General features: G+C 41.9%; 1 protein-coding gene across 2 annotated transcripts in view; it reads left to right on the top strand.

The window, feature by feature from the left end:
- The window catches only part of CMIP (c-Maf inducing protein), a 173,473-nt gene that overhangs the window by 146,947 nt on the left and 3,781 nt on the right, over positions 1 to 22,745 (top strand). The window contains exons 11-19 of one of the 2 annotated variants that reach the window (XM_065416378.1): positions 9,631 to 9,696; positions 10,785 to 10,811; positions 11,248 to 11,296; positions 13,009 to 13,116; positions 16,378 to 16,494; positions 18,078 to 18,218; positions 19,261 to 19,308; positions 20,092 to 20,238; positions 21,896 to 22,001. In XM_065416378.1, coding sequence (XP_065272450.1) covers positions 9,631 to 9,696; positions 10,785 to 10,811; positions 11,248 to 11,296; positions 13,009 to 13,116; positions 16,378 to 16,494; positions 18,078 to 18,218; positions 19,261 to 19,308; positions 20,092 to 20,238; positions 21,896 to 22,001 — 809 coding nt within the window. Of the gene's footprint in view, positions 1 to 9,630; positions 9,697 to 10,784; positions 10,812 to 11,247; positions 11,297 to 13,008; positions 13,135 to 16,377; positions 16,495 to 18,077; positions 18,219 to 19,260; positions 19,309 to 20,091; positions 20,239 to 21,895; positions 22,002 to 22,745 lie in introns of both variants that reach the window. The other variant, XM_065416377.1, reaches the window with a different exon arrangement.

Here is a 22,745-nt window from a genome sequence, read left to right as displayed (position 1 = left end):
ATTTTTATGTCATCTGCAAACTTTATCAGTGATGATTTTATGTTTTCTTCCAGGCCATTAAATGGCGTAGGGCCAAGAACTGATCTCTGTGGGGCCCCACTAGAAACACACCCAATCAGTGATGATTCCCCATTTACAATTACATTTTTGGACTAACCATGAGCCAGCTTTTAATCCATTTAATGTGTGTGCCATGTTAATTTTATATCGTTCTAGTTTTTTAATCAAAGTGTTGTGGGGTACCAAGTCAAGTGTAAGTATATTACATCAACACTATTACCTTTATCAACCAAACCTGTAAACTCTTTATAAAAAAAAAAAAAAAAAAAAAAAGTACCAGGGTTCATCTGATAATTATTTTTCATAAACTCATGTTGATTGGCATTAATTATATTACCATCCTTTAATTCGTTATTAATTGAATCCCATATCAGCCGATCCATTATTTTGCCCTGGGATCAAAGTCAGATTGACAGGCCTATAACAGCGCAAGTCATCCTGTTTACCCTTTTTAAATATTGGTACAATATTAGCTTTCTTTTAGTCTTCTGGAACTTTCCCAGTGTTCCTATACTTATTGAAATTCAACATTAACGATCCAGCAAGCTCCATAGCCAGGTCGTTTAAAACTCTTTGATGCAAGTTATCTGGACCTGATGATTTTAAAATGTCTAACTTTAGTAGCTGCTGTTTAGCATCCTCCTGAGATGCTAGTGGAATGGAAAGAATGTTAGCATATTTGACATGACTATATCATCTGTGTTTTCACAAATACAGAACAGAAATATTTATTGAACAGTTCTGCCTTTTCTTCATTATTATTGACAATTCTATCATTTCCATTTAATAATGGAGCAATACCATTGTTAGGAATTTTTTTTGCTCCAAATATACTTTAAAAACTCTTCCTTACTGTCATTATTTTTTTAGTTTTATAGCTGCTTTCATTTCCTCTCTGACCAGGTCTTTTTTCTTTTTTTAAATCAGTACGGCCTCCTTGTTCGATTGTGGGGGTTTTGGATGTCTAGCAAAGTGTTCCTAAACAATTCCCAATTATCATTCACATTTTTCTGATTAAACTCTTCCTCCCAGCTGATCTTGCTCATAACTATTTTCAGCTTTGTGAAATTTGCCCTTTTAAAGCACCAAGTATATATATTACTGGTCTGAACTTTATTCTATTTACACATTATAAATGTGATCAAGTCATGATCACTTGTACCTAAGCTATTATCAATTTCTAGTTCTGTGATCAGTTTCTCTTTATCTGTCAAGAAATGGTCTAGTATAGAATTACCCAGTAATGGCTGCAACACTTTTTGAGTTAGGAAATTGTCATTTATAATTAGAAATGTCAAGGATGTTTTAGTGCTTGCAGCAGGAGACCTACAGCATATATCACTCAAATTGAAATCCCTCATGATTACACAGCTTTTTTCCCCCCTGCACATTATAAATAGGTGTGTAAAGAGGTGGTCATCCTGTTCCCTGGTATGATTTGATGGTCTGTAGCAGACATTAACTAATATCCCATCTTGTGCTTTATCTGTTAGCACATTGTTGCGTAACATTCAGGATCATTTTCTTCTGTGTTGTCAGTGACTTGGAAACAGGCAATGCCATTGCTGACATAGAGTGCCACTCCGCCTCCCCTTTTGCCCACTCGGTCCTTCCTAAATAGGTTATAACCATTTGATTTTTAACATGCCAATCATGCAAATCAGCCCACCAGGTTTCAGTAATACCAACTAGATCAAATTCATGCTCCATAAAATAAATAAATGAAAGTGGTATTGGGAAAACCACTAAAGTTTCCACATTTTTAATGTTTTAATCATACAGGGTGTTGTAAGGGGTAAATAACTGATATTTGAGATGTTTGGGTTACAAGGCATTGTGGATGAAATCCTGACTCTGCCAAAGTCAATGGGAGTTTTGTCACTGCATCAGCGAGGCCAGAGTTTCACCAAATACGTGGGCAAGATTTTAATATGTACTCCCTGGAATTAAATAAATCAAAATGTGATGACTGAGGACTTCCTAAAAACAAGAGCCAGCAGAGGCCCACGTTTCAGAATTATAAAAATGTGCGAGTATGTTTTGTGTATGCTGTTACCACATTTGCAAGTATACTTGCAGACATGGCACACTTCGATTATATGCAGACAGATCCTGAAAATGTGGGCTATAAATTTTATTGGCAAGGCAAGTTAAATCCAAGATGGAGCTGTCGGCATCCTTTTTAGCAGCAAGCTGCTGTAGTACAAAGTTTTGAGTAGGGTCCTCTTTGACTAGACTCCTCTTTCCTGCCCCTTAGAACTGTTCGTGTTAGATCAACACAGCATTTGGCTTTGGTTTACCTGGTATCTTGAGAGTCTGTGTGTGCGTAGGTAATGCATGAGATATACCTCATATTCATCCCAGTCCCCTTGACTCTTGATATTTTCCATAAACACCATGAACTCCCAGTCCCAACGCTATCTTGGGCGCTACTCGTTTTTCTCATTAAGCATTGATGGTTTTATTGTTTTCGTTTCATCATGCAGCTGACACACATTTTATAAACACATTCACTAACGGGCATGTTCTTCCTTGTGGCCTACCTCCAACTCTCAGGTTACCCATATGATGCATCTGCATCGCTCTCAAGTCTTGTACAGAGAACTATGATTTCATTGCATACTGTACATTAATACACAATTTGTGACATGATCCACAGGTATTTTTAACAAGCTCCTCAACTGAAACAGTGGGGATGGGGAGCCATTACTGCTGGTGTGTGTGGGTGTGTGCGCAAGGGTGTGCGCACGCACATGTGTGCTGCTGAATTGGCCACCCTGGAGACCCAAGTACACAAAATGGGTACAGCACATGACCAATGGGTACAGAAAAACCGGTACAAGTTTCCTCTGCCTGTCTTGCCAGTATGTCCTGGTCCTGACAGAAAAGGCACCACTTTTAACATAGTTCCATTGCCCTTCTATTTCCATTCAAACCCTCCTCTCTACTGAGACTACTAGCAAAGTTGCCAGTTAATGTCCCTCTGTCATTCTGGGTGTTTTTCCAAACCCGTTCTGAACTAGGAAGTTCTATATGCAATAACATTAATTATTTATTTAATTACTATATAATTAACTTAGGGCATATGGGAGTAATCTATTTAGGCTAATTTTAATTATTCAAAGTCTCACAAATAAGCATTCTTAACAATATCTTCAGAAGAGTAACGAAACACCATCATCATCATACAAAAGAAAAACCTATACTAATTGTTTGACAGGTATTGGCAGGTGAACAATAGTCTGGACAGATTTTAAAGAAGCTGTATTCTCACCTGGAATACAATATGCTTTTTGTCCCCAGAGTGATGGATCAAACTCAGTGTCAAATAGACTCCCACAGACCCTGGACCCTGATGATATCGTCAATACCAGCCAACCCACCTCCCCCTTTTTTGAAAGACAAATAGTCTTAATTTTTTACTTTGAATCTCTGGTAAATTGATTGAAAATTTGCAGTTGAGAATATTCAATTAGAGTATCCGAGAGCTGCCTGCCATTGTCCAGTGCCTGGTTTAAGTGATGATGATTCCTGTACACTGAAGAATTTCCCATACAGTAAAAACTTGCTTCCACATAGAGCAAATTTCCAGCGTAATGTCAGCAAGGTCATCTCCCAGTTTCAAAATTGTAAGGAGGGAAACATCTGCTGACAAATTTGGCTGTATCTCCACTTCAGCTGGCTGATTAAGCTCACACCAGTTGCAGGCTGCACATGTATGCAGGGGTCTCTGGGATTGCTTAGTCTTCAGATTACGTGGGAGTTCTCCTACCTTTAGGGTATATAAGCAATTATGTTACCAAAAAAAGAAAAACGTGTTCCCCAGTTCATGTCTGGAGACGTCTACTATTGTCAACCAGGCTAATATATAAGTGAAAAGAGCGGTTAAAGCAGCTGCAAGAGCAGAAGCCACTAGGAGAGGCAGCAGCCACGGTGCTTGTAAATTTTCCCATGACCATCTTTCCTCTTTTTTATTATTATTTGTTTCCACCGCTGTCCACAATGTGCTAGGTGCTTTCGAAACCTAAAAGAGGCCCAAATATCTTTCGACTTGGGCTATGCATGTAGTTAAGTACAGGACAGAGTTCAGTCCAGTGGCAGAGATGCCTGGAGAAATTTACACTGCTGCTATTTGAGCTTTGTATCTGCTGGGAACATTAGAGGACTTCACTCTCCAAAGCTGTCGATCCAGCAGCACTACATTTGCCTTGAAAACAATAATGCCGAGCATAAGAGACTGCCGACTCCTTTTTCAAACAGTGGCAGCAACATTTTCTTACTGAGCCAAGTGAGTGCCCAGTAATAATGATTTCAGCCCTGAAGTTCTGGTCCAAATCTGGATCCACACTGCCTCAAACTCCAGGTTCTCTGATTGCACACATCCTCTGCATTCCCCAATAGGTCAGCACCATACCCTGAATATCCCAAGCAGATTCTCTGATGTCATGTTTCTCAGGGTTGCCCTGGGTTGCTAATATGTTTTGGATTGTTTGTGCTGCATATGACATGTGGGCAGATTTTCATTTTGGTGAAAGGCGATACCGGGAAAGGAAAATGTATTATGTCTGCAGGCAGATGATTGTGATGGCCCTAAGGCAAAGGCAGTTTAGGCAGAGATTATTTAATTATTATTGGTGGCTAACATTCTGGACTGACAGCGAGACAGTTTTCTGGGTAAGGTACATTGTTTGCAATGGCAAGTGGTCACTCTGACAGCCTTCACATATTTAGCACCCTGATACCCAGTCTGCCCCTAGTTTTCCATGGACTCTGCAGATAGCTGCATGCTCAGTGTAACACAATCCTGACATTCATTTTTGCATGATTTGGGATTTTAAGCTGAAATCCTGAATAATGGCTGCACTGGGGCTTCTTTCTCGCAGAGGCCCTCCATGGGATTAAAGGGTTGTGATTAGTGAGTCGGAGCCTTCAGTTCAGCAACCATTGAACAGCTACATGGGAAATTTTGTCATAGGCACTTTTCATTATGCCTTCTGTATCTTTGTGCACTAACCCTCCCCTGCTGTGGCCTCTTTGTCTGGCTCATTGCAGTGGTTGTTAACATTCAACCAGAGATACTCCAACTCCCTTCCTTTTTCCTGTTTTAAACAGCCCTGACTTGTCCAACAGGGCTTCAGAGCTTTACAGGGACCAAAAAAAGAAAAAAATCAACCTTGTGAGTGCAGTAACCTGAGGTGATCTGTAGAGAGTGAGAATGTGTTTGAAGAGGGAGTTGGTGTGAGGAGAATGAGACACTCCTGGAGGCTTCTAATAAGTTTTAGTTTTATTCTTGTTATTTTTCTGCAGTGGTTATTTCATGATTCCATGGTCATGATTTGGCTGATACAACCAATTCTCAAGAGTGACTAGAAAAGGAGATTAGATGCATGACAAGAGGTTACCTGTATTCCATGTTCAGATTAAACTTCTGTGTCCAAATTCTAAATAGTTCACTTAAGGTAGTTTGCTTTTTTCCTAGTGTTTAAAATGGAATCCGGTTTATTACTAATGTTCCTCAAAGACCTTCCTCCACAAATGACACGTGCTGCTTGAAGTAGATAACGTCCCAGCTTTAACATAGAGAGTCACAGATTTCTGGCATGACTCTGTCTGCAATGTCTCACTCTCTCTTCCCTTTTAATAAGCTGCTTTTTTTCCTCCTCCCAATTTCCTTTGAAGATCAGCCAAAAAAAAATTGATTAATGCATATTATTACTAATCACAACTCTCCAGATTGCACAAGAAAGGATTTTCACAGTGTAAAACTTAACCTGAGATGTCACAGTGACTTCACGTATTAAACCTCAAAGTAGGTTTAAGCTTTTAAGCTTAGGTTGGGAAAGATCTTTAGGTGCTTAACTCAAATGTGTATTGAAGAAGCCTTGAATTTCTTAGCCCAGTCTTTTGGCAATGGTCTGTCTCCTGGTTTAAAGGATCACTTTTCTAATTGGTTGCACTGCATCTAAACATCAACAGTATATGTACAGTAGAAGCTCTGCTGCTGCCTGATTGCATATTTCTGGTTCCCAATGAGGTGTGCGGTTGACTGGTCAGTTCGTTACTCTGAGGTTCTCCTGCATTTAATCTCAAAGCTATTTGGGAGCAAGTCGTAGGTCCAGTGACCGTAATTTTCAAAATGTAGCTGCAGATTGAGTATGAATTGCAAACGGTGAATAAATGGCTGCGCCCAGGAGGTGTTTGGCTTTGTCTGTCTTATACAGAGGTCTAGTGGTTAGAGCACAGGACTCCCAAGATTAATTCCTGCCTCTGCTACTGCCTGGATGTATTTTGCTTAACTTTTTTGTGCCTAAGTTTACTCATCTGTAGAACAAGGATAATATCTCGCAGGCCTGTTGTGAGGTTTAATTAATATTTGTTTGTTAAAGGGCCTGGAGATTCTCTAATGAAAGGGTCTGTGTCGGTGCAGAGTGTTTTTCTTGCATTACCACCAGTCATGCTTCCAGGCAGGCCCATCCCCGGCTGCTATTACATTTGAAGGCATTAACTCCTACATGGAGATGATGGAAAACCAAACCTGCTCCTCTAAAGAATTCCTTCTTTGGGACCTGCTCCCCTGAAGCACATAATGGAGCTGGCTATAGTATAGTGCTATTCTTGCCTAGTGTCTGTAAAACTGGCAGTGCTGAGAGCTGTGCTCACAGTCCACAAAAGTGCTGTGTGTTTTCAGGAAGAAACTCTGTGAATGAAAGCTCAAAGAGTACTGTAGCTGCAGTGGGCTTGATTCTGGTCTCACGCTGGTTGTACACCGGTGTAACTTCCCTGACTGCAGTGGAGTTGCTCCTGATTTACACCAGTGTGACAGAGGGCAAGATCAGGCCTGATGCCTTTTAGAATCACTGCCATAGACCTGAGGCTTTCTATTGCAGAGCACCATACCTTGACATGAGATTTGCTTTGGGCCTCAAGTACTGAAGATAACAAGAGGGCAATAAACAAGTTGGATTTATTAGAGGACATAGCCAAGATTCTCAACTGTTGTTTGTTTGGAGTCTTGGAGAAAACTGAGTCATGCTGCCACCTTACACCAATTTCTTTTACTGTTTCTTGACAAGGGCGTTCGGGGAGGAGGCGGGAGAAATCTCTAAATCATGTCCCTAAACTCTATGTTGGCCACAGTATTTGAGACCCCTTGCCTGCTAGGAGGAGCTGCTCAGAATGTAAATGTGCTAGCTGGTTATATGATCATGAAAAAGCAGGCTGTTCTCTGGAATACAGGAACCAAAAATGCATGCCTTTCATTGTCATGTTTCCTCACTGAGTTACACGTCATATGACGGAAATGTGCCTAAAGTGGAAATCAAACGCAGGTCTCCCACATGGTAGGGTGGAAGAGAGACCACTAGGATATGGGTCTATCCTAGCTCACAGGGCTCTTGGATCACTCATATATGTGTTTTCTATGCCTTCAGACGCCCAAGGGGTTGTGGTGTTCGGAAGCCATAGCAGAAAAGGGTGCCAGGTTTTCCGGTGAGCTGGAGTCATAATACTCTTGGCTATATTTATTTGCCTCCCTTGTTAATTTGATCATTTTGATTGTCTCGAGTTGGAATTTCATCAGCTCCTTACATTGTTGTTAATAATCCTATATTCATGCATGCAGATTTTCTTTGCGTCATTGATGTTTAGTGGACTGGATTTTACTGTATGTTAAACTGTGTATCTGAAAGATTATGGAAAATCTGTTTTATATGTGATGGATTGACTTGGCTCCACTAGGGAAGGCTGGTAGGCCCTTTGGACGCAGCACTTTGTCTATATTTTCTTCTCTCTGGGACAGAACCTCTTCTGCTCTTTTATAACTGTTGGGTGGGTTCCTATGTTTATTGCCTGTTAACTGAGTAGTGTGATCTTAGTGCTATCAGTACACGATGCACATCCGAGAACATTACGCTTTGTTCATCTCTGAGGAGACATCATAATCTTGTGCCAAGTTTGAAATGAAGCTGGAGTCCCTACTCTCCTAGCTTTTAAAACCAATCTAAAAGGCAACAGTGCTAGGAAGAGCTAAAATCTCTCCTACGCTATCTTTTTTAGATCTTCCACAGTGTTTGTCTCATATTAAGAGCTTAGCTTGGGATCAGCATATGTTTCGGCCAGGAGCTCCTGGACTTCTTACTCATAATAAGTGGGAGTGTTAGTATTTAGGACAGAGAACTGGGCATCAGGACTCTTGGGTTCTATTCCCAGTTCTGCCACAGACTTGTCAAATCATTTACATTCTCTTTGCGTCATTTGACTCATCTGTAAATGGTTATAAAATGGTTGTAGTAATACTCTTTGCACAGCACGTTGTGGGGCCTAATTAATTAATTGTTGTTTGAGATCCTTTGATGAAAGAGTGTGGAGTATTATTCATCCAAAACGTACCTTCCCTGCTTCTCCCTATTGACCCATCCATTCGAGCAGTTCCCACCTTGTGGGCAGATTGAGGGAATTGATTTTCCAGTAAAGGACACTTACACTTGAAGCTGATCATTCCCTCTAGCCCAGTTCACGTGAACATCCTCCTTTGGAATGCACCTCAGATAAGGTCAACTATGTCTACAGACATTGAAGATGAAAATAAAATGAATCAAGTAGCAGGATACATCCTACTAATGTTTTACAGAGGGGAGATATTTCCACTTATGAATTGTTTCCCTTTCTTTGTGTGGGATCAACTTAAATAGGTCTCTTGTCCTCTACCCTCTTTTGCTATGCCTTCCCTCTCCCCAGACACACATACAACACTGCTGAAGTATTTTCAAAACAAAATATATCTGTGCAAACAATGTCGTCTTTGGAAAATGATAATGCTGTCTTTTCCCTTTCATGATCTAAATCATCCCTTGGTCCTTGTCTGATTTGAATGGCATCTTTCCCATATGCCGAGTATTTTAATTTCTTTTTCTTTGGGCATACTTTCTTCTCTGGAGCAGAGAGTTTACCCTTTTATTCCATTGATTGCATGCCTCTTTGTCATATAATGGAGCGGCTGCCTCTGAGAGGCAGAAGGAAAAACGGTCTAATCAGTTGTGAGTGCGCACCAAGTGAAGTTCACAGAAATCTCAAATTAACTATATGTAATTGTTTTATGAAGCAGGCTGTAAAATTGCACTCGGTACTTGTAGGGCAAATGTGAAGGCAGCTTTGTAATCTGGCTCATCCCCCACCCTCCACTATTTAAAAAAAAAAAAAAGGTCTGATTAAAGTTCAGAGTGGAGATGTAAATAATAATGGCTTGGTAACTGCAGTTCAGAGTTAGATGAAAATATTACCTAGCAATTAAATGCTAGAAGGTCTCGTAAACAACTAACGTCTTTAAGGTGACATGGAGGAGGACTCTGGAGGTCAAGTCTCAGCATTTCATTGTAAATATGTGATTTATTGTGCCAGGCTGGAGAACATGCTGAAAATGAAAAGGGAAAATGTCACCCTAGATCGTTAGAGCGCTTCAGTAAATCAGAGAAGTTACTGCTGCTTACAGTAAATGACTTCTGACTCATTGAACCAACTGCTGACAGTCTGTATTAAAACATCTTGGTGCTAATAACAATGTTCCTCTCCTAGGTCGGACTATGATGACTGGAGACCAGCTCTGGCCAGCTTGCTTCAACCTATCCCATTTCCCAAGGAGTAAGTTCACAGCACCAGATTGTTTATTGAGATCCCTGTTGGTGTGGTTGTTTTATGGTACAATCTCTACAGTCTGTTAAACCTTGTTGCACTGGAGAACTTGTACTTTGGAAAAGTCCAATGGAACTTGTGCCATGTGGCCACAGAAAAAGAGAGGCATGAAGTTTTCCTGGCCCTGTGTCCCTCTCCCCTTTTTTCCAAGACAATCATGGAGAGGAATGAGCAATTTGATACGCTAAGGAGGGGAGGGAGTTGTAGTGGGGGAGGAGGAAGCGCATGACTTACTATCCAAGGACGTTTCATCCACGTGATCAAGACTTAAATTGTTTGTATTACAGTGTTTTGATAGAAAGAAGAAGCTGCCCTGCCACCTAAGGAGCAGCCAAGCTCCCTCGGAAACCTATTAATGAGCACTAGTGTTTATAAAATGTAAATCTCCAAGGGTGAACATTACAGCCTATAATTGTACAATTTGCTAGCTTATCATGTCCCCCAGTGGCCCAATGCCTTGAAGTACCAAGGTCCAACTCCGCTGCATCAGGCTACCTGGGTTATAGCATGGCTTGGGAAATATGAAACAGTGGCATCATTTGCCTGAGTCAGTCTTCCTGAGGTTCCCCGGGGGGGGAGTATAACTCAGTACCATGATGCAATGCACTTTACAAAATGACCAACAATTGCTTTACTGATGTACGACGCTAATTAGTTGTGACCGAGCCTTGCAGTGCAATTAAAGAACACACCTGGGTCTTTAAGGGAGCCAAAATTCTGTTTACAAATCTAAGTTCAGTGGCCAAATCGTGAAGTCCTTTACTCTCTTTCTGCTGACTTGAACCTCCCATTTAAGTTAATGGGAATTTTGTCTAAATAAAGACTGGGTAAAAACGACTGGATTTTGTCCCTGTGCTATTGGTTTTTCGTAACTGTTAAATGAAGGGGGTTTTCTATCTCAGTCTATGTCTGCAATATTGTCCCTTTTATGTCATGTGGGCTGCAGTTGTTTTGCATGTTTAGGGAATGTGTTGGGTAAGAATTGCAAAAATCAATCAATCAATCAAATTCTCAGACCTTTCTGTTTTTAATTGCAGGGCTCTTGCACATGAGAAATTCACAAAGTAAGTGTTTGTTTCTTTAAAATGCCTTTCTACGATACCATAAACAAGGTAGCACTAGCAAGGATGGGTCGATTGGCGTCTTGTCTCCAATATTTTTGTCTGTGATGGTCTGAGCGTATGTTCTGTTAGTAATAGAGTTATGTGGTTTACTTTGTAATTTACTGCTGCAGCAAAAGTCCACGGACTAAAGACATTTGATACTGATAGAATTTACAAAACAGTTTCTCACTGTGCATCATCGAAAGCTTTCCAAGCCTATTTTAAATAGGCACTATCACTTTTAGACCACCTACTTCTTGTGAACGCTGTTCCATTTATTTCTCTCTAACCTGCAAATATATAAATTTAAAGTGTAAGCCACAAGAAATGTGACACCTGTGTGAATTCTGCAACCAATCAACTGTTGGCTTTCATCCTTTTTTTTTTTTTTTTTTAGGGAGCTGAAATATGTGATTCAGAGATTTGCGGAAGACCCAAGACAAGAAGTGAGTCTCTTTTTCCAGTTTAAGCAGAGTAATAATCAAAGGGATTGTGAGTGCACTTGTCAAAACGTTTCTGCATGAAGCAGTACGAGTGCCAGAGCACTGTGTAGTTCTCAGTCTGCTGCCCTTGATTCACCTAGAGAGCCGAAATGCATTCAGGGTATAGGCTGCAGTATTATGAATGGCTTCTTGCCTTGTATATAAACATGTCCTCCATCCTCTGTGGCAGAAATTAGTTGATGATGTCATTGCTTTGCAGTAAAGTGCAACCGGCAAGAATTATTTTCCTATTTGCTGTATGCTCCCTCAGGCTCTTCCTCGTCTGTTGAAAACAGGGAAGCAGCAAGCTCTGGATCCTGTGATTTACAAAACAACAAGTTTTTGTTTAGCTGCGTTTCAGTTTCGTTGTGTGCCAGTGACTTTGTTCTCATGAACAAAGAAGGGTATTCCTGGAATCAGTGCATAGCTCTTGCGTCGTGACGGCTGACTGCTTCACAGCCACATATGTAACTTGTTTAACGTAGTCAGCTGCAGCTGATTCAGACAGGGCCTCTCCTCTCCATTAATCTTCTATATCAGCATGCAGTGAAAAAGAGCTACCACAGAACTACAGGCCAGGAGCAAGCTGAACCTGAATTGTCGTCCGTGCTGAGAATTTTTGGCATTCGGGGTTTTTTGGTTTTTTTTGACTCTCTGAGTCAAACTCGCCACTCTGGGGTAACTCCATTGACTTCTATAGAATTACACCACTGATGAATTTGGCCCAAGATTATGTACGTACCCAAATGCAAGATAATTAGCTTCACCTCCCCCTCACCAAAAACCTGAAATAAAGCTATGCCCATTAAAATGAGAGAGTCACAAGTAGGACTCGTGGCACCTTAAAGACTAACAGATGTATTGGAGCATAAGCTTTCGTGGGTGAATACTCACTTCGTCAGACGTCTGATGAAGTGGGTATTCACCCACGAAAGCTTATGCTCCAATACATCTGTTAGTCTTTAAGGTGCCACAGGACTCTCTGTTGCTTTTTACAGATCCAGACTAACACGGCTACCCCTCTGATACTTGACAAGTAGGACTGCTTGCTGCAATGCATCAGAGTCCAAGAAGGGGGAGGACTCCTCTTAAAGCCCATGGAGCTAGATAGAATAGAAGCTACAATGGCAGTGGCATGTGCAGAGCCTAATGAGTGCCAGTTGTTTGGGCCAGTTCTTCTGCCCAGTTTCTGCCTTTTCTGTGTCTGCTGCAGTCTCTTCCCTGGCTTTCACCCCTTGCACCTGGTGAGGTTTCATAGCAGCAGGAAGAATAACAAAATTTTATAAGTCGAATGAGCAAGCCACAATCTGCCATTGTTGGTGTTCCGCTCACACCAGAAACTAAGACGCACGTGGTGAAGGGAGCTCAGGAATTTAAGCCTTTTGTTTTCTCGTGGAGCTGCTCTAGATTAATGCCGTTTTGAGCTTTGTGTGAAGGAAATGAAAAGGGCTGTTCAGCCAGCATTGATAGAGTTCCACTCCTTGTTCAAGTGTTGACTCCGTTGAGTGATGCAAAAATCATGAATTGCCTGCAGCTCTGTAAATAATCATATTAACACCAAAACAGGAATTTGGTTTGTGGAGTGTCTGCTCTGGGGATACTGGGTGACATGCTGGACGTGCTGAGAATATTGGCGGTAACCCTAACCTTCCAAATGTCTTTGCTTTGTCTGGCAGGTCCACTCGTGTTTGCTGAGTGTGCGGGCTGGCAAAGATGGCTGGTTCCAGCTATACAGTCCCGGGGGAGTGGCCTGTGATGACGACGGAGAACTATTTGCCAGTATGGTACGTGTCTGCAATAACGTGAGTTTAGTAATTTCTTTGTAGTCTTTAGCCAATATGTAGCTGGTGATAAGTAGCTTTATTTGCTTTGTCCCTGTCTTGCAAAATTATGACACTGTGAACCATCAGTGTTTAACCAGTAAATCCAAACCTTCATATAACCGGTTGTAATCCATTGTTCTCACTTACAATGGCAATTTGGCTTGTATGTTAACAAGAAAGCCATACACGTAGTGTTTATAGATCATTAAATAAGTTCCCTCAACACAGCCTTAAAACAAACAGAAGCGGGTGTTTTTTAAAAGGAAGTTAGGAGCTACATTTTCAGAAGTGGATGCTGTCTCACACAATGCAGGAGTGGCATCCACACTTTTGAACATGCAGACTGAGCATTTGTATGGGACAGACAGGCACTAGCACAATAAAAGACAGACAGATGTGCTTGCACATGCAAATAACTGAATTTGCATTCTCATTTTTAAAAATTTGACCCATTTATTTTATTGGTATCACACCCCCACCCCCAAAACTCCCATTGGGTGGTGATCACCATTAATGATCTGATTGTCAGTAAAATACAGTCACCTAAAGGGATTTTGTTCATGACATCCACCCCCAAAGCCTTCGGTCTGAGGATTGTAGGTTACTGTGGATTTTCAACGAAACCGAAACATTGGAACCAATATTTACACACACATTTTAACATTTCTGTCTAGTGTCTCTTCTCTATCTGCATGTTTTCATATTCTGTTTTCTTCTGGGGGATTTAATTGGAGAACATCAACATTGCTCTGCCAGTTATTGCTACTGTTAGAAATCATGGCAATGGACACAGGAGATCCGAGTTCATTTCCTGGCTCTGCTACAGACTTCCCATGTGAGTCGTTTACATCCCTCTGTGCCCAATGTGTAAGGTAGAGTGGGGAGATATTCCTTCCCCACTTCCTGTTGTGAGGAGACCTGTATTAATGTTTGTGAGGCACTCAGAGCCGACAGTGATCTGTCACTAACTTAGGAGCTTAAGTCCCATAGGCATTTTTGAAAATGATCCTCTTGGGTGATGTAAGTACCTACGTGCCTATCTGTACAGTCACTGAAACTCAAGCTGATCAGCGAATTGTAAACTGGATCCTGGTCACAGCTTAGCTTTTTCTCTTCTGTGTTCTGTCCTTGCCAGTCCTAATCCCTGTCTTTGTTAAAACTGAATCATTGCTCTTGAGGGAGCTGTGTGACTGCATGGCATTGACAAGCCCAAGGTAGCATGAGAGAGCCTGATGCTCCTAGCCCATAGCGATATGGCATAGCCTGGGCTCTTTAAAAGGATATTGATAAATATTTAAAGAGCTATGAATGACTAACTGTAAAGCTTGAAAAAAATCCTGTTCTGACTTGAACCTTAGCATTTCAGTATTTTTTTCTGCTCTTAAAAAAAATATTAATAGGGACATTTGCCTGAAAATGAGAACCTTTTGGCTCGGAAAGCACCTCGCTTACAGACAGCAGCAGCAAATCAACGCTTAGGAAACAATGATCCTTTGTTAATGGAAAGTCCTCACTGACAATAAAATGAGGCATGAAAAAAGATACAGTAGTATATGATCTACTCTGTGTGCAGAATGGTTTCTGCTGTAGAATAATTTTCAGAGTTTTCCATGAGGTTTCAGCTGTTCTCTAGCAGAGTCCAATCTCGCGGTAGCACTGAGGAACTTCATGAGGCCTGGGGCAAAGCTTATAACGTGGATCTCCTCTAAAACATCTAAGGCCATACCCTATGTGGAGTCTGTATAGAAATCATACCTCAAACCTCATTTGTCGTCCATCTGTTGCATTGTATTCTTTGCATGCACACACAGATCCAAATTTTCCTTCAGTCTTATGCAATATATGTGGCCACTGTGTAGAAATGGTCTATCTGCTGTGGAATAGCCATGCTGTTAGCTTCAGAGAGATGCAGCTCTCACTGCATGCTGTGCCAAGTGTCAGCCTGGCCCAGGAGAAGCTGTAAAAGGTCACACGCACTGTTCGGCGAGGAAGCCAATGCGTGATTTCTAAATAGCATTCTATGTACAGTGCCATGGTGAGCGAGAAGTCCAGGACTCTCCATTCCAGACGCCTTGGAATTAGAATAAGGTCTTTGCCATTCTCTTCTATGAGAAGAGTCCAGTTTCTTGACTGAATTTTGCAAGTGACTTTGCATTCCTGGCATAAAACTATCTCTGCGTATGTTGTGATGTCACGGCTCCAGGATTGGCCGTAGAATATGGAGTCTAAGCTGGCGGAATGACTCAGCAGAGACGAACGAAGAGGGGCTCAGTGAAGTCTTATCTTCAAGGGGGGAAAAAATGTGTGGAAGAGAAAGCAAAACAGTGTCTCATGAATGGGAAAGGAAAAGGAAGTTTCCCAGCTTCTGGCTCAGCTCACTCCCGTGACCAGGCTTGACAAAGCCCTGGCTGGGATGATTTAGTTGGGGATTGGTCCTGCTTTGAGCAGGGGGTTGGACTAGATGACCTCCCGAGGTCCCTTCCACCCCTGATATTCTATGACCTCTGGGGGGAACCCTGCCTTCCCAAGGCATTCCTCTCACACATGCACACCCCCAGTTTTCCAAGCAGCCACTCTGATAGGCTAACCTCTTGTTCCAGGGAACAGGTGGTGGTGCCCCTTGTCAGAAAGACTTACTCGCCTCGCTCAGAGGCTCTCATCCAACTAGGTCAGCAGCATGAACCAAAAGCCATCAGCAGCGATCCAGTGGCCTCTATGAAATGGGTTGATTGCCAATACCACCCCAGTACTTCACCCGGCTTCCTTATTGGCCGTCCCAGAAGAGAAACTGAGCTACAAATGAGCATGAAAGCTGCATTTGGGCTACTCTCCTGTCCCTCTAGATCAGGGCTGTGTGGGGAAGACTGCACTGTCACTGCCCACCTGTCCTTGGGTAATTGGAGGACTTTTCCTGTACTGTCAGTTCAGTTCCTTCATTAACCCTATATTCACTAAGGGCCAGAATCTGCTCCCACGAATCATGCTGGGTAGCACCTTTCTCAGTGAATTAGTCCCATTGAAATCAACGAGCGATCAAGGGATCATTCAAGAAGAATGCAAAGATGGCCTTTTTTGCAATGAAGCTATTGAAATATTGCAAGCTCTTTGTCACAGTACTGACTGGTACAATTTCCCTTGCGGTAGATGGGATGTGGCTCTTTGACTGTTTTAGGGACATCCACATTACTTCTCTAATCTCTACCAATCTTCTCTTCTAAACAGGTTCATATTTTAATGGGGTCTTGTTATAAGACAAAAAAATTCCTGCTTTCGCTGGCTGAAAACAAACTTGGACCCTGCATGCTCCTGGCTCTGAGGGGCAACCAGACCATGGTGGAGGTAATTCCTAGAGTAACCACTCAAATATGTTTTGTGGGCAATAAATCGTGTCAGAATCCTTTACTGCCTCTTCCAGAACAAGACCTACTGGGATTATAGAAACATTAGGCCAACTTTAAAGCTATTGTATAGTCAAATCAAACAAATAGTGAGGGATGTTCTGTTCTTTTGATTATGTGGTTGCCATGAAATATTGTTTTGCCACAATTATGAGCATGAGATACATGAAAGGTGGCTGTAGATACGTTTGGAAGGATGTTCACTGTAGTCAGTCAGAGGTTCCATGATGTTATGTGCTTTTGAATCAAGAAATGACAGTGATTGCAATGGCTGTGTAGAATAGGACAGACAAAGGCAGTGGGGTTGTGAGGGCTAGGGCACCATGACAGCCAATCCTTGAGGAGGCTGATGTCTAGTTCAGCAGTGTATGGAAGGGGGAGATATGTAGTGCAGGACAGGACGGAAGTTTTTAAAGACATTCAGATGCCCTGCATAACTTTTATACATAAATCTCCATCTGTAGGCTCCATCAAGTGTTAGGAAACCTGTATTTCTCGTAGCTAATCAAAAAATTTATGGGGTCACACTTTTAGAAAGAGAGTATTTTAAACTGCACCTGCAAAATTAGCATCCAGGTAAAAAGTGCATTGGAAATTGTCATTTGTTTGCACCAACGTGCACTTTTAGTGCATGGAGTGGCATATTGGTCTTGCACTAACAGGTGTGCCATGTCATTTTTGTGGGTGCCTTTTAGAGGAGGCTTCTTTGGAAATGTGGCTTTGTTTTGGTTCAGAGGGAAATATGAGATGATTAAATAGGGAAAAGGAGTTTTAGTTCTTCACTAGCTTATTTCATTTACTTTAGGTAATTTTAATTGTATCTATATTAAGAAGAGGCAGAGTTGCTCAGTGGATAGAGTGCTGACTGGGACTCAGCAGACTGGGGGGTCTGTTCCCAGCTCTGCCAGTGCCCTACTAGGTGCCCTTGGGCAAGTCACTTCACTGCTCTGTGCCTCGGTTTCCCCATCTCTAATATGGGACATCATGATACTGACCTCTTCGTAAAAGCACTTTGAGAGCTATTGGTGAAAAATGCTCTAGAAGAGCCTTTAGGTATTATCATTTATTATTTATTATTAATCCCTTTAATAGTGGGGGATTTGCTGAATGAAGTTGAATACTGTGTTGCCTGAGTTCTTCTGATGCTTGAATTTTACATTTTTAAAAGGATTTTGGTAAAAAGAGAAAATCAGTCAAAAACTATCAGGAGAGAAAAGCTGTTTTTTAATTGCCATGTGATATTGAATGGCTGAAGAGGACAGACGTAGAGGGTAGGGTGGATAGGTCAAGTGTTCAGAGACCAAAAGCCATTCTTTACCATCAGTAAATTAGGATTGGTAGATTTTAAGGCCAGAAGGGACCATTAAGATCACCTAGGCCAACTTCCTGCATAATAATGCAGACTGTAGAATTTCATACTGTAGTTCGCGTCTATCCCAGGATCCTCACCACAATCAAGATATTCAGAAGAAATGAACGGCAAAGCTCCCACTGAGTGATCTTCTTTTTTTGTTCTCCTGCTAGATTCTGTGTTTGATGCTGGAATATAACATCATCGACAACAATGACACGCAGCTCCAGATCATCTCTACCCTGGAAAGCACGGACGTGGGAAAGAGAATGTATGAACAGCTGTGTGACAGGCAGAGGGAATTAAAAGAACTGGTATGTCACCCTGCATATGATATTGCCACAGTACATAGCAGCCTGGACTCTCCAGAAATGGAGGTGCAAAGGAAAGACAACCAGGGTGTGAAGTTCCCTGTGAGCAGCAGAGTGGGAACTGTAATCAGAGGATTTCATTGTACATGTATCCCTAGTGTGATATTTCTCTGTGAGTTTGAGCACATATTATGCTCCTGTCTGAGATTCAATAACCTGTCTCCAATCAGCATAAAGAACAATGGTGACATCTGACTGTACGTCGGATTGTCACATCCTGCTACCTTATTACACACCGGTGGCATTTGGGTTGCAGCATAGCCTGGCATTTTGAAGTGCTTAGAACTTCATCATCATCTTTGGGATGCAGCTTTAGTGCTTTGTTCAGTTCCCAGGTGATGGACCCGAGGCCTAAATCAAATGGTCTGACGAGTTCAAGCAGCATTAAAGCTTGTTAACAAGTTCCTCGTGTTGAATTTCCTGGTTTTAAACACGAGAGTTACAAATTCAAAATGAATTTTGTCCATTTTGCAGTGATTCCTCTTGGTCCTTCCAAACATCTGTCTCTGTCTGTCTGTCTGTCTCTCTCTCTCTCTCTCTCTCTCTCTCCACTCTGTCCAAAGAAAGAACGTGCCCAGGTTAACAATGATTTACTAAAATAAAATGAATGTTCTGACCAGCAGCAGAATCCTACCCTGTTCCTACATCTTAGCCCCGCTTCACAAGATTATTTCATCAATGAGGCTAACCTCATATTGCCTTGTTGAACCCAGGCAGAGCATTGCCTGATTGCACCAAAAAGCATCAAGTGCTCGAGCATGGAACTCGCTTCAGCAGCAACAAACCTATCTTGGTTCCATTGCTGCTGCATACTTTGAGAATAAATTCAGTCCACCTAGAAGAACAAGGCAAGCTGGTGGGAGAACTGGCAAGAAGCTTAGGAACTGGGGCAGGGCGTGTTCTGGCTTAAAAACTTGCTGTATTCTGGTTGAGATCTGAAATGCGGACAATGGCCTGTGTAACCAAAGTATGTTCTCTGTTACAGCAAAGGAAAGGTGGTCCCACACGGTTAACACTGCCATCCAAATCCACAGTAAGTTAGTCTTGTTAATAGAAAAAATAGGCTTTGTCTTTCCTTTTTTAGACATACTGATGTACCGTTGTCACGGGCTGCACAGGGAGAGATTGGCCCCAGTAGTTTTGTCAGTCTAAAGGGCAGCCATTCCATTGGGGATTCCACAAGTAAGGGGAAACTTGCGCTTTTAGGTCTGTGCAGCAGATTTTAGTGCCACTACAAGTGCGGCTCAGATTGTCAGATACGTATCCGTGCGTAGATTTGGAATTTACAGTAGAATCTGGTGTATGGATTTGAGGGCAGGATTTTACAGAAAACTTAAGCAAACTTCAGAACGTCTGATTCTGGACTCTACATTTGAAAGTTTGAAACAGACAATCACAGTTACAGTTGGCTACAATGACGTACACCTTGATTAATCCCGGTGAAGTCAGTTAATTGAGTTGAGCAGAATTGGGACCTAGAACTTGAAATGGAATAGACTTTGGATCTGGGTAAATAACATATCTTGTGGGTAATCTGACAATGAATCCCACGGCTTTCATAATAATACACTTGCAAAGAAGATTTTGTTGTAATGTTAGACTCAGCTGGGTTCATTTTTCAAGGGTTTATGAGGCAATGCTGACACAAGTGTTCAGCTCTTCGCCAAACAAGCAACCATGCAGAGTAGTTCTGTTTTATTGCTATAAACATGCGGTGCAATTGTGCAACTCTTGCTGGCCAGCATATCAGTCAGGTTACTGCAGATGGTTGCAGACCGAGTATTCTCCTGTTTATCACACTGATATTTGCTTTCAGGATGCGGACCTGGCCCGGTTATTAAGTTCGGGATCCTTTGGAAATTTGGAAAACCTCAGCCTGGCCTTCACCAATGTAACGAGTGCCTGTGCTGAGCACCTCATCAAACTGCCTTCGCTCAAGCAGCTGAACCTGTGGTCAACTCAGGTATGTGTTTTGCAGACAGAAGGACTGAGACGGAAGCAGTGCTGACTAATTCTGAAATTGCAGGTTATGTCATTGTGAGAAGAATGTGAGTTCTGATGCGTGAAGAGGCCTCCTTAGAATGCATTTGCCTTCCTGCTATTTTTATATGCTGGTTTATGGCTTAGTTTCAACCATGTTTTCCTTATTTTAGAAGGCATATTGTCATCTCAGGGGGTAAGAACTGCAATGCAAAACTCTACAAATATTTTCAGACGTTGAAATGAATTTCCTTTGGTCACATCACACCTCTTTAGTGATTGCTGCTTATCAACACTCGAGTGCTCCAGCCTTGACTTTGTCGAAACAAAATTTTAGATCATAAATGTCAGTGTGTTTGCCTCGGAAATGCTAGCGCTTTCATTTAGTTAGGAAAGAGAGACAATTCCATGCTATTTATCTGACCAATCTCAATACAGTCTGTAGATAATGTTCAAGCTACTTGTAGTGAATCGTCCATGAATCGTGATGAATCCAGCGTTTAAAAAACAAGAACAGAAGAGGGGGAAAAAATCAAATAATGAATAAATGTGAGGAAATTGCAATCAGCTGATGGTGATTTTTGTTAACAGAAAGAGGCCAAATTCATTAAATAAATTACCCTACATTTAACAAGAAGGGCATTTAAGATTTTATTTTTCTTTACATTCCATGCTGGTTTTGGTCTCCAGGGTCCAATATTGAATAGATTTTGTCCCTGCAATATTAGCACTTCATGGTAGAGCTCACCAGAAATAGTGCATTGGTTCCCAATGTAGCTGTGCAACATTTGTGACTCTTTCTCCTCAATATTTCACATGAACATTTTTGCCATTTTGTTCTACAGAGTTTTGCAAACAACAAATGTCCCTTTTTTGGTGCAAAATTGGACAAAATGTCTCACCAGAATGTTCTCAGACTTTTGATATGTGATTTCTGGAGATGCCTCTTGCTCAAAATGAGTTCATTTTTGTTGGACAAGGAGCCTAATCTCTTGCCAAAAAAAAAAAAAAAGCACAAATTTTGGGGTGAAATAATCCTCTGGTTTTTGTTTTTGTTTTGTTTTTTAAGTTGAAACGTGAGATTCCAAGTTTGGAGCCATTTTGCCTTTGATTTTGAATATCTTGTGCAGCAACATAGAATTTAGAAATAGCAGAGATCAGAGTCAATAAGACCATTGCCCTACCAATACTATATTGTTCCTGGCACCAAAGTAGCCAGCTAATGCTAATTGGTGTGATACAGTTGGGAACTGGGCTGAGACTGCCATACGCCTATTTCACATAGACTGGGTGGGAACTCTCTAATATAAGGGGTGCATTTTCAAAGGATTCGATCCAGTGAAGGAATGGCCTTGTAGATTGTAACTCAGGAGATTTGTTTTCAAATTGTGAAACTACCAGAAACTTGTTTATGACATTGAGCAGGTGGAATGTGGATCTGTGAAATGTGGATAATACTTCCTTCACCCTTCTCTCTTGTCATCTGAGATTGTAATAAAATTTTGGGGGGGGGGGAGAGAGGGGGAAAGTGTGTGAAGTCTCCTGTGCAGACCACACCCTGAATATTCCACGTACCCAGCCAAGTTACTTGCAGAACAATATTCTACCTGATTTTAATGGAGTTTGCTTGTGCCTTGCAGTTTGGAGATGCAGGTTTGCGGCTTCTCTCTGAACACCTCACCATGCTGCAAGTGCTCAACTTGTGTGAGACTCCCGTCACAGATGCTGGGCTGCTGGCACTGAGCTGTAAGTGACCCAAATACACTCGAGGGGGAATTCGTGTGGGCCAAAGACAAGGATTTCTGTGCTGCGCAATGATTAGAGAGAGCAGTGGGTGTCCAGGTTTGGCTTTCCATTGGCGCAAGTAGCAAAAACGGGGATCTGAATCTCCCGAGCCTGCAGGGATAGGTGCTGGATTTGGTGTCCCTCATGGGACCCTCCCCCCAATAGTAATTCACCTCTACCTTATGCTCAGGCCCACTGGTCTTAGACCTGCACCGCTTCCTTAATACTCCCCATTGTGGGTGTACCTCCGTTGGTGGGAGTGTGATCTTATGGAGAGTCAGAGAGAGAATGGCAAAGCCAAGATGGCACATGGAGCTGCATTATAAATCAGTTGGGCAGCTGAGCCTCTTGGGAGGTGACCAATTTTATATTCCCCGCTATGTTTTGTGTCTGTGGTTTTTGGGAGGGGAGACCCCAGCTTTAGTTAACATTATAGGTAAAGAGGAACCTCTGAACTAGCCATTCAGGATCCCACACATGCTGAGAGCTGCATGAGAGGGCTGGGGAACCGTAGATGCCAAGGTTTATGATAAACGTCATACACACTGCATGTAGAACTGTGACGTAGATCAGCAGCTGTCTGACGTCACAAGAGCTACCAGATGTGTCAATACCTGATGGCGTGGTGACTTCCCAGGCAGAAAAATCAGGTCAACAATATGCTGTAGCCTAAAATGAAATTAGATTGCGTGGATTGGTGATCAG

The sequence above is a fragment of the Emys orbicularis genome, chromosome 14 (genome assembly GCF_028017835.1).
Source record: "Emys orbicularis isolate rEmyOrb1 chromosome 14, rEmyOrb1.hap1, whole genome shotgun sequence".
NCBI lineage: Eukaryota > Metazoa > Chordata > Testudines > Emydidae > Emys > Emys orbicularis.
Note: the sequence above shows the minus strand (reverse complement) of the source record. Positions and strands in the feature narration are given on the sequence as shown.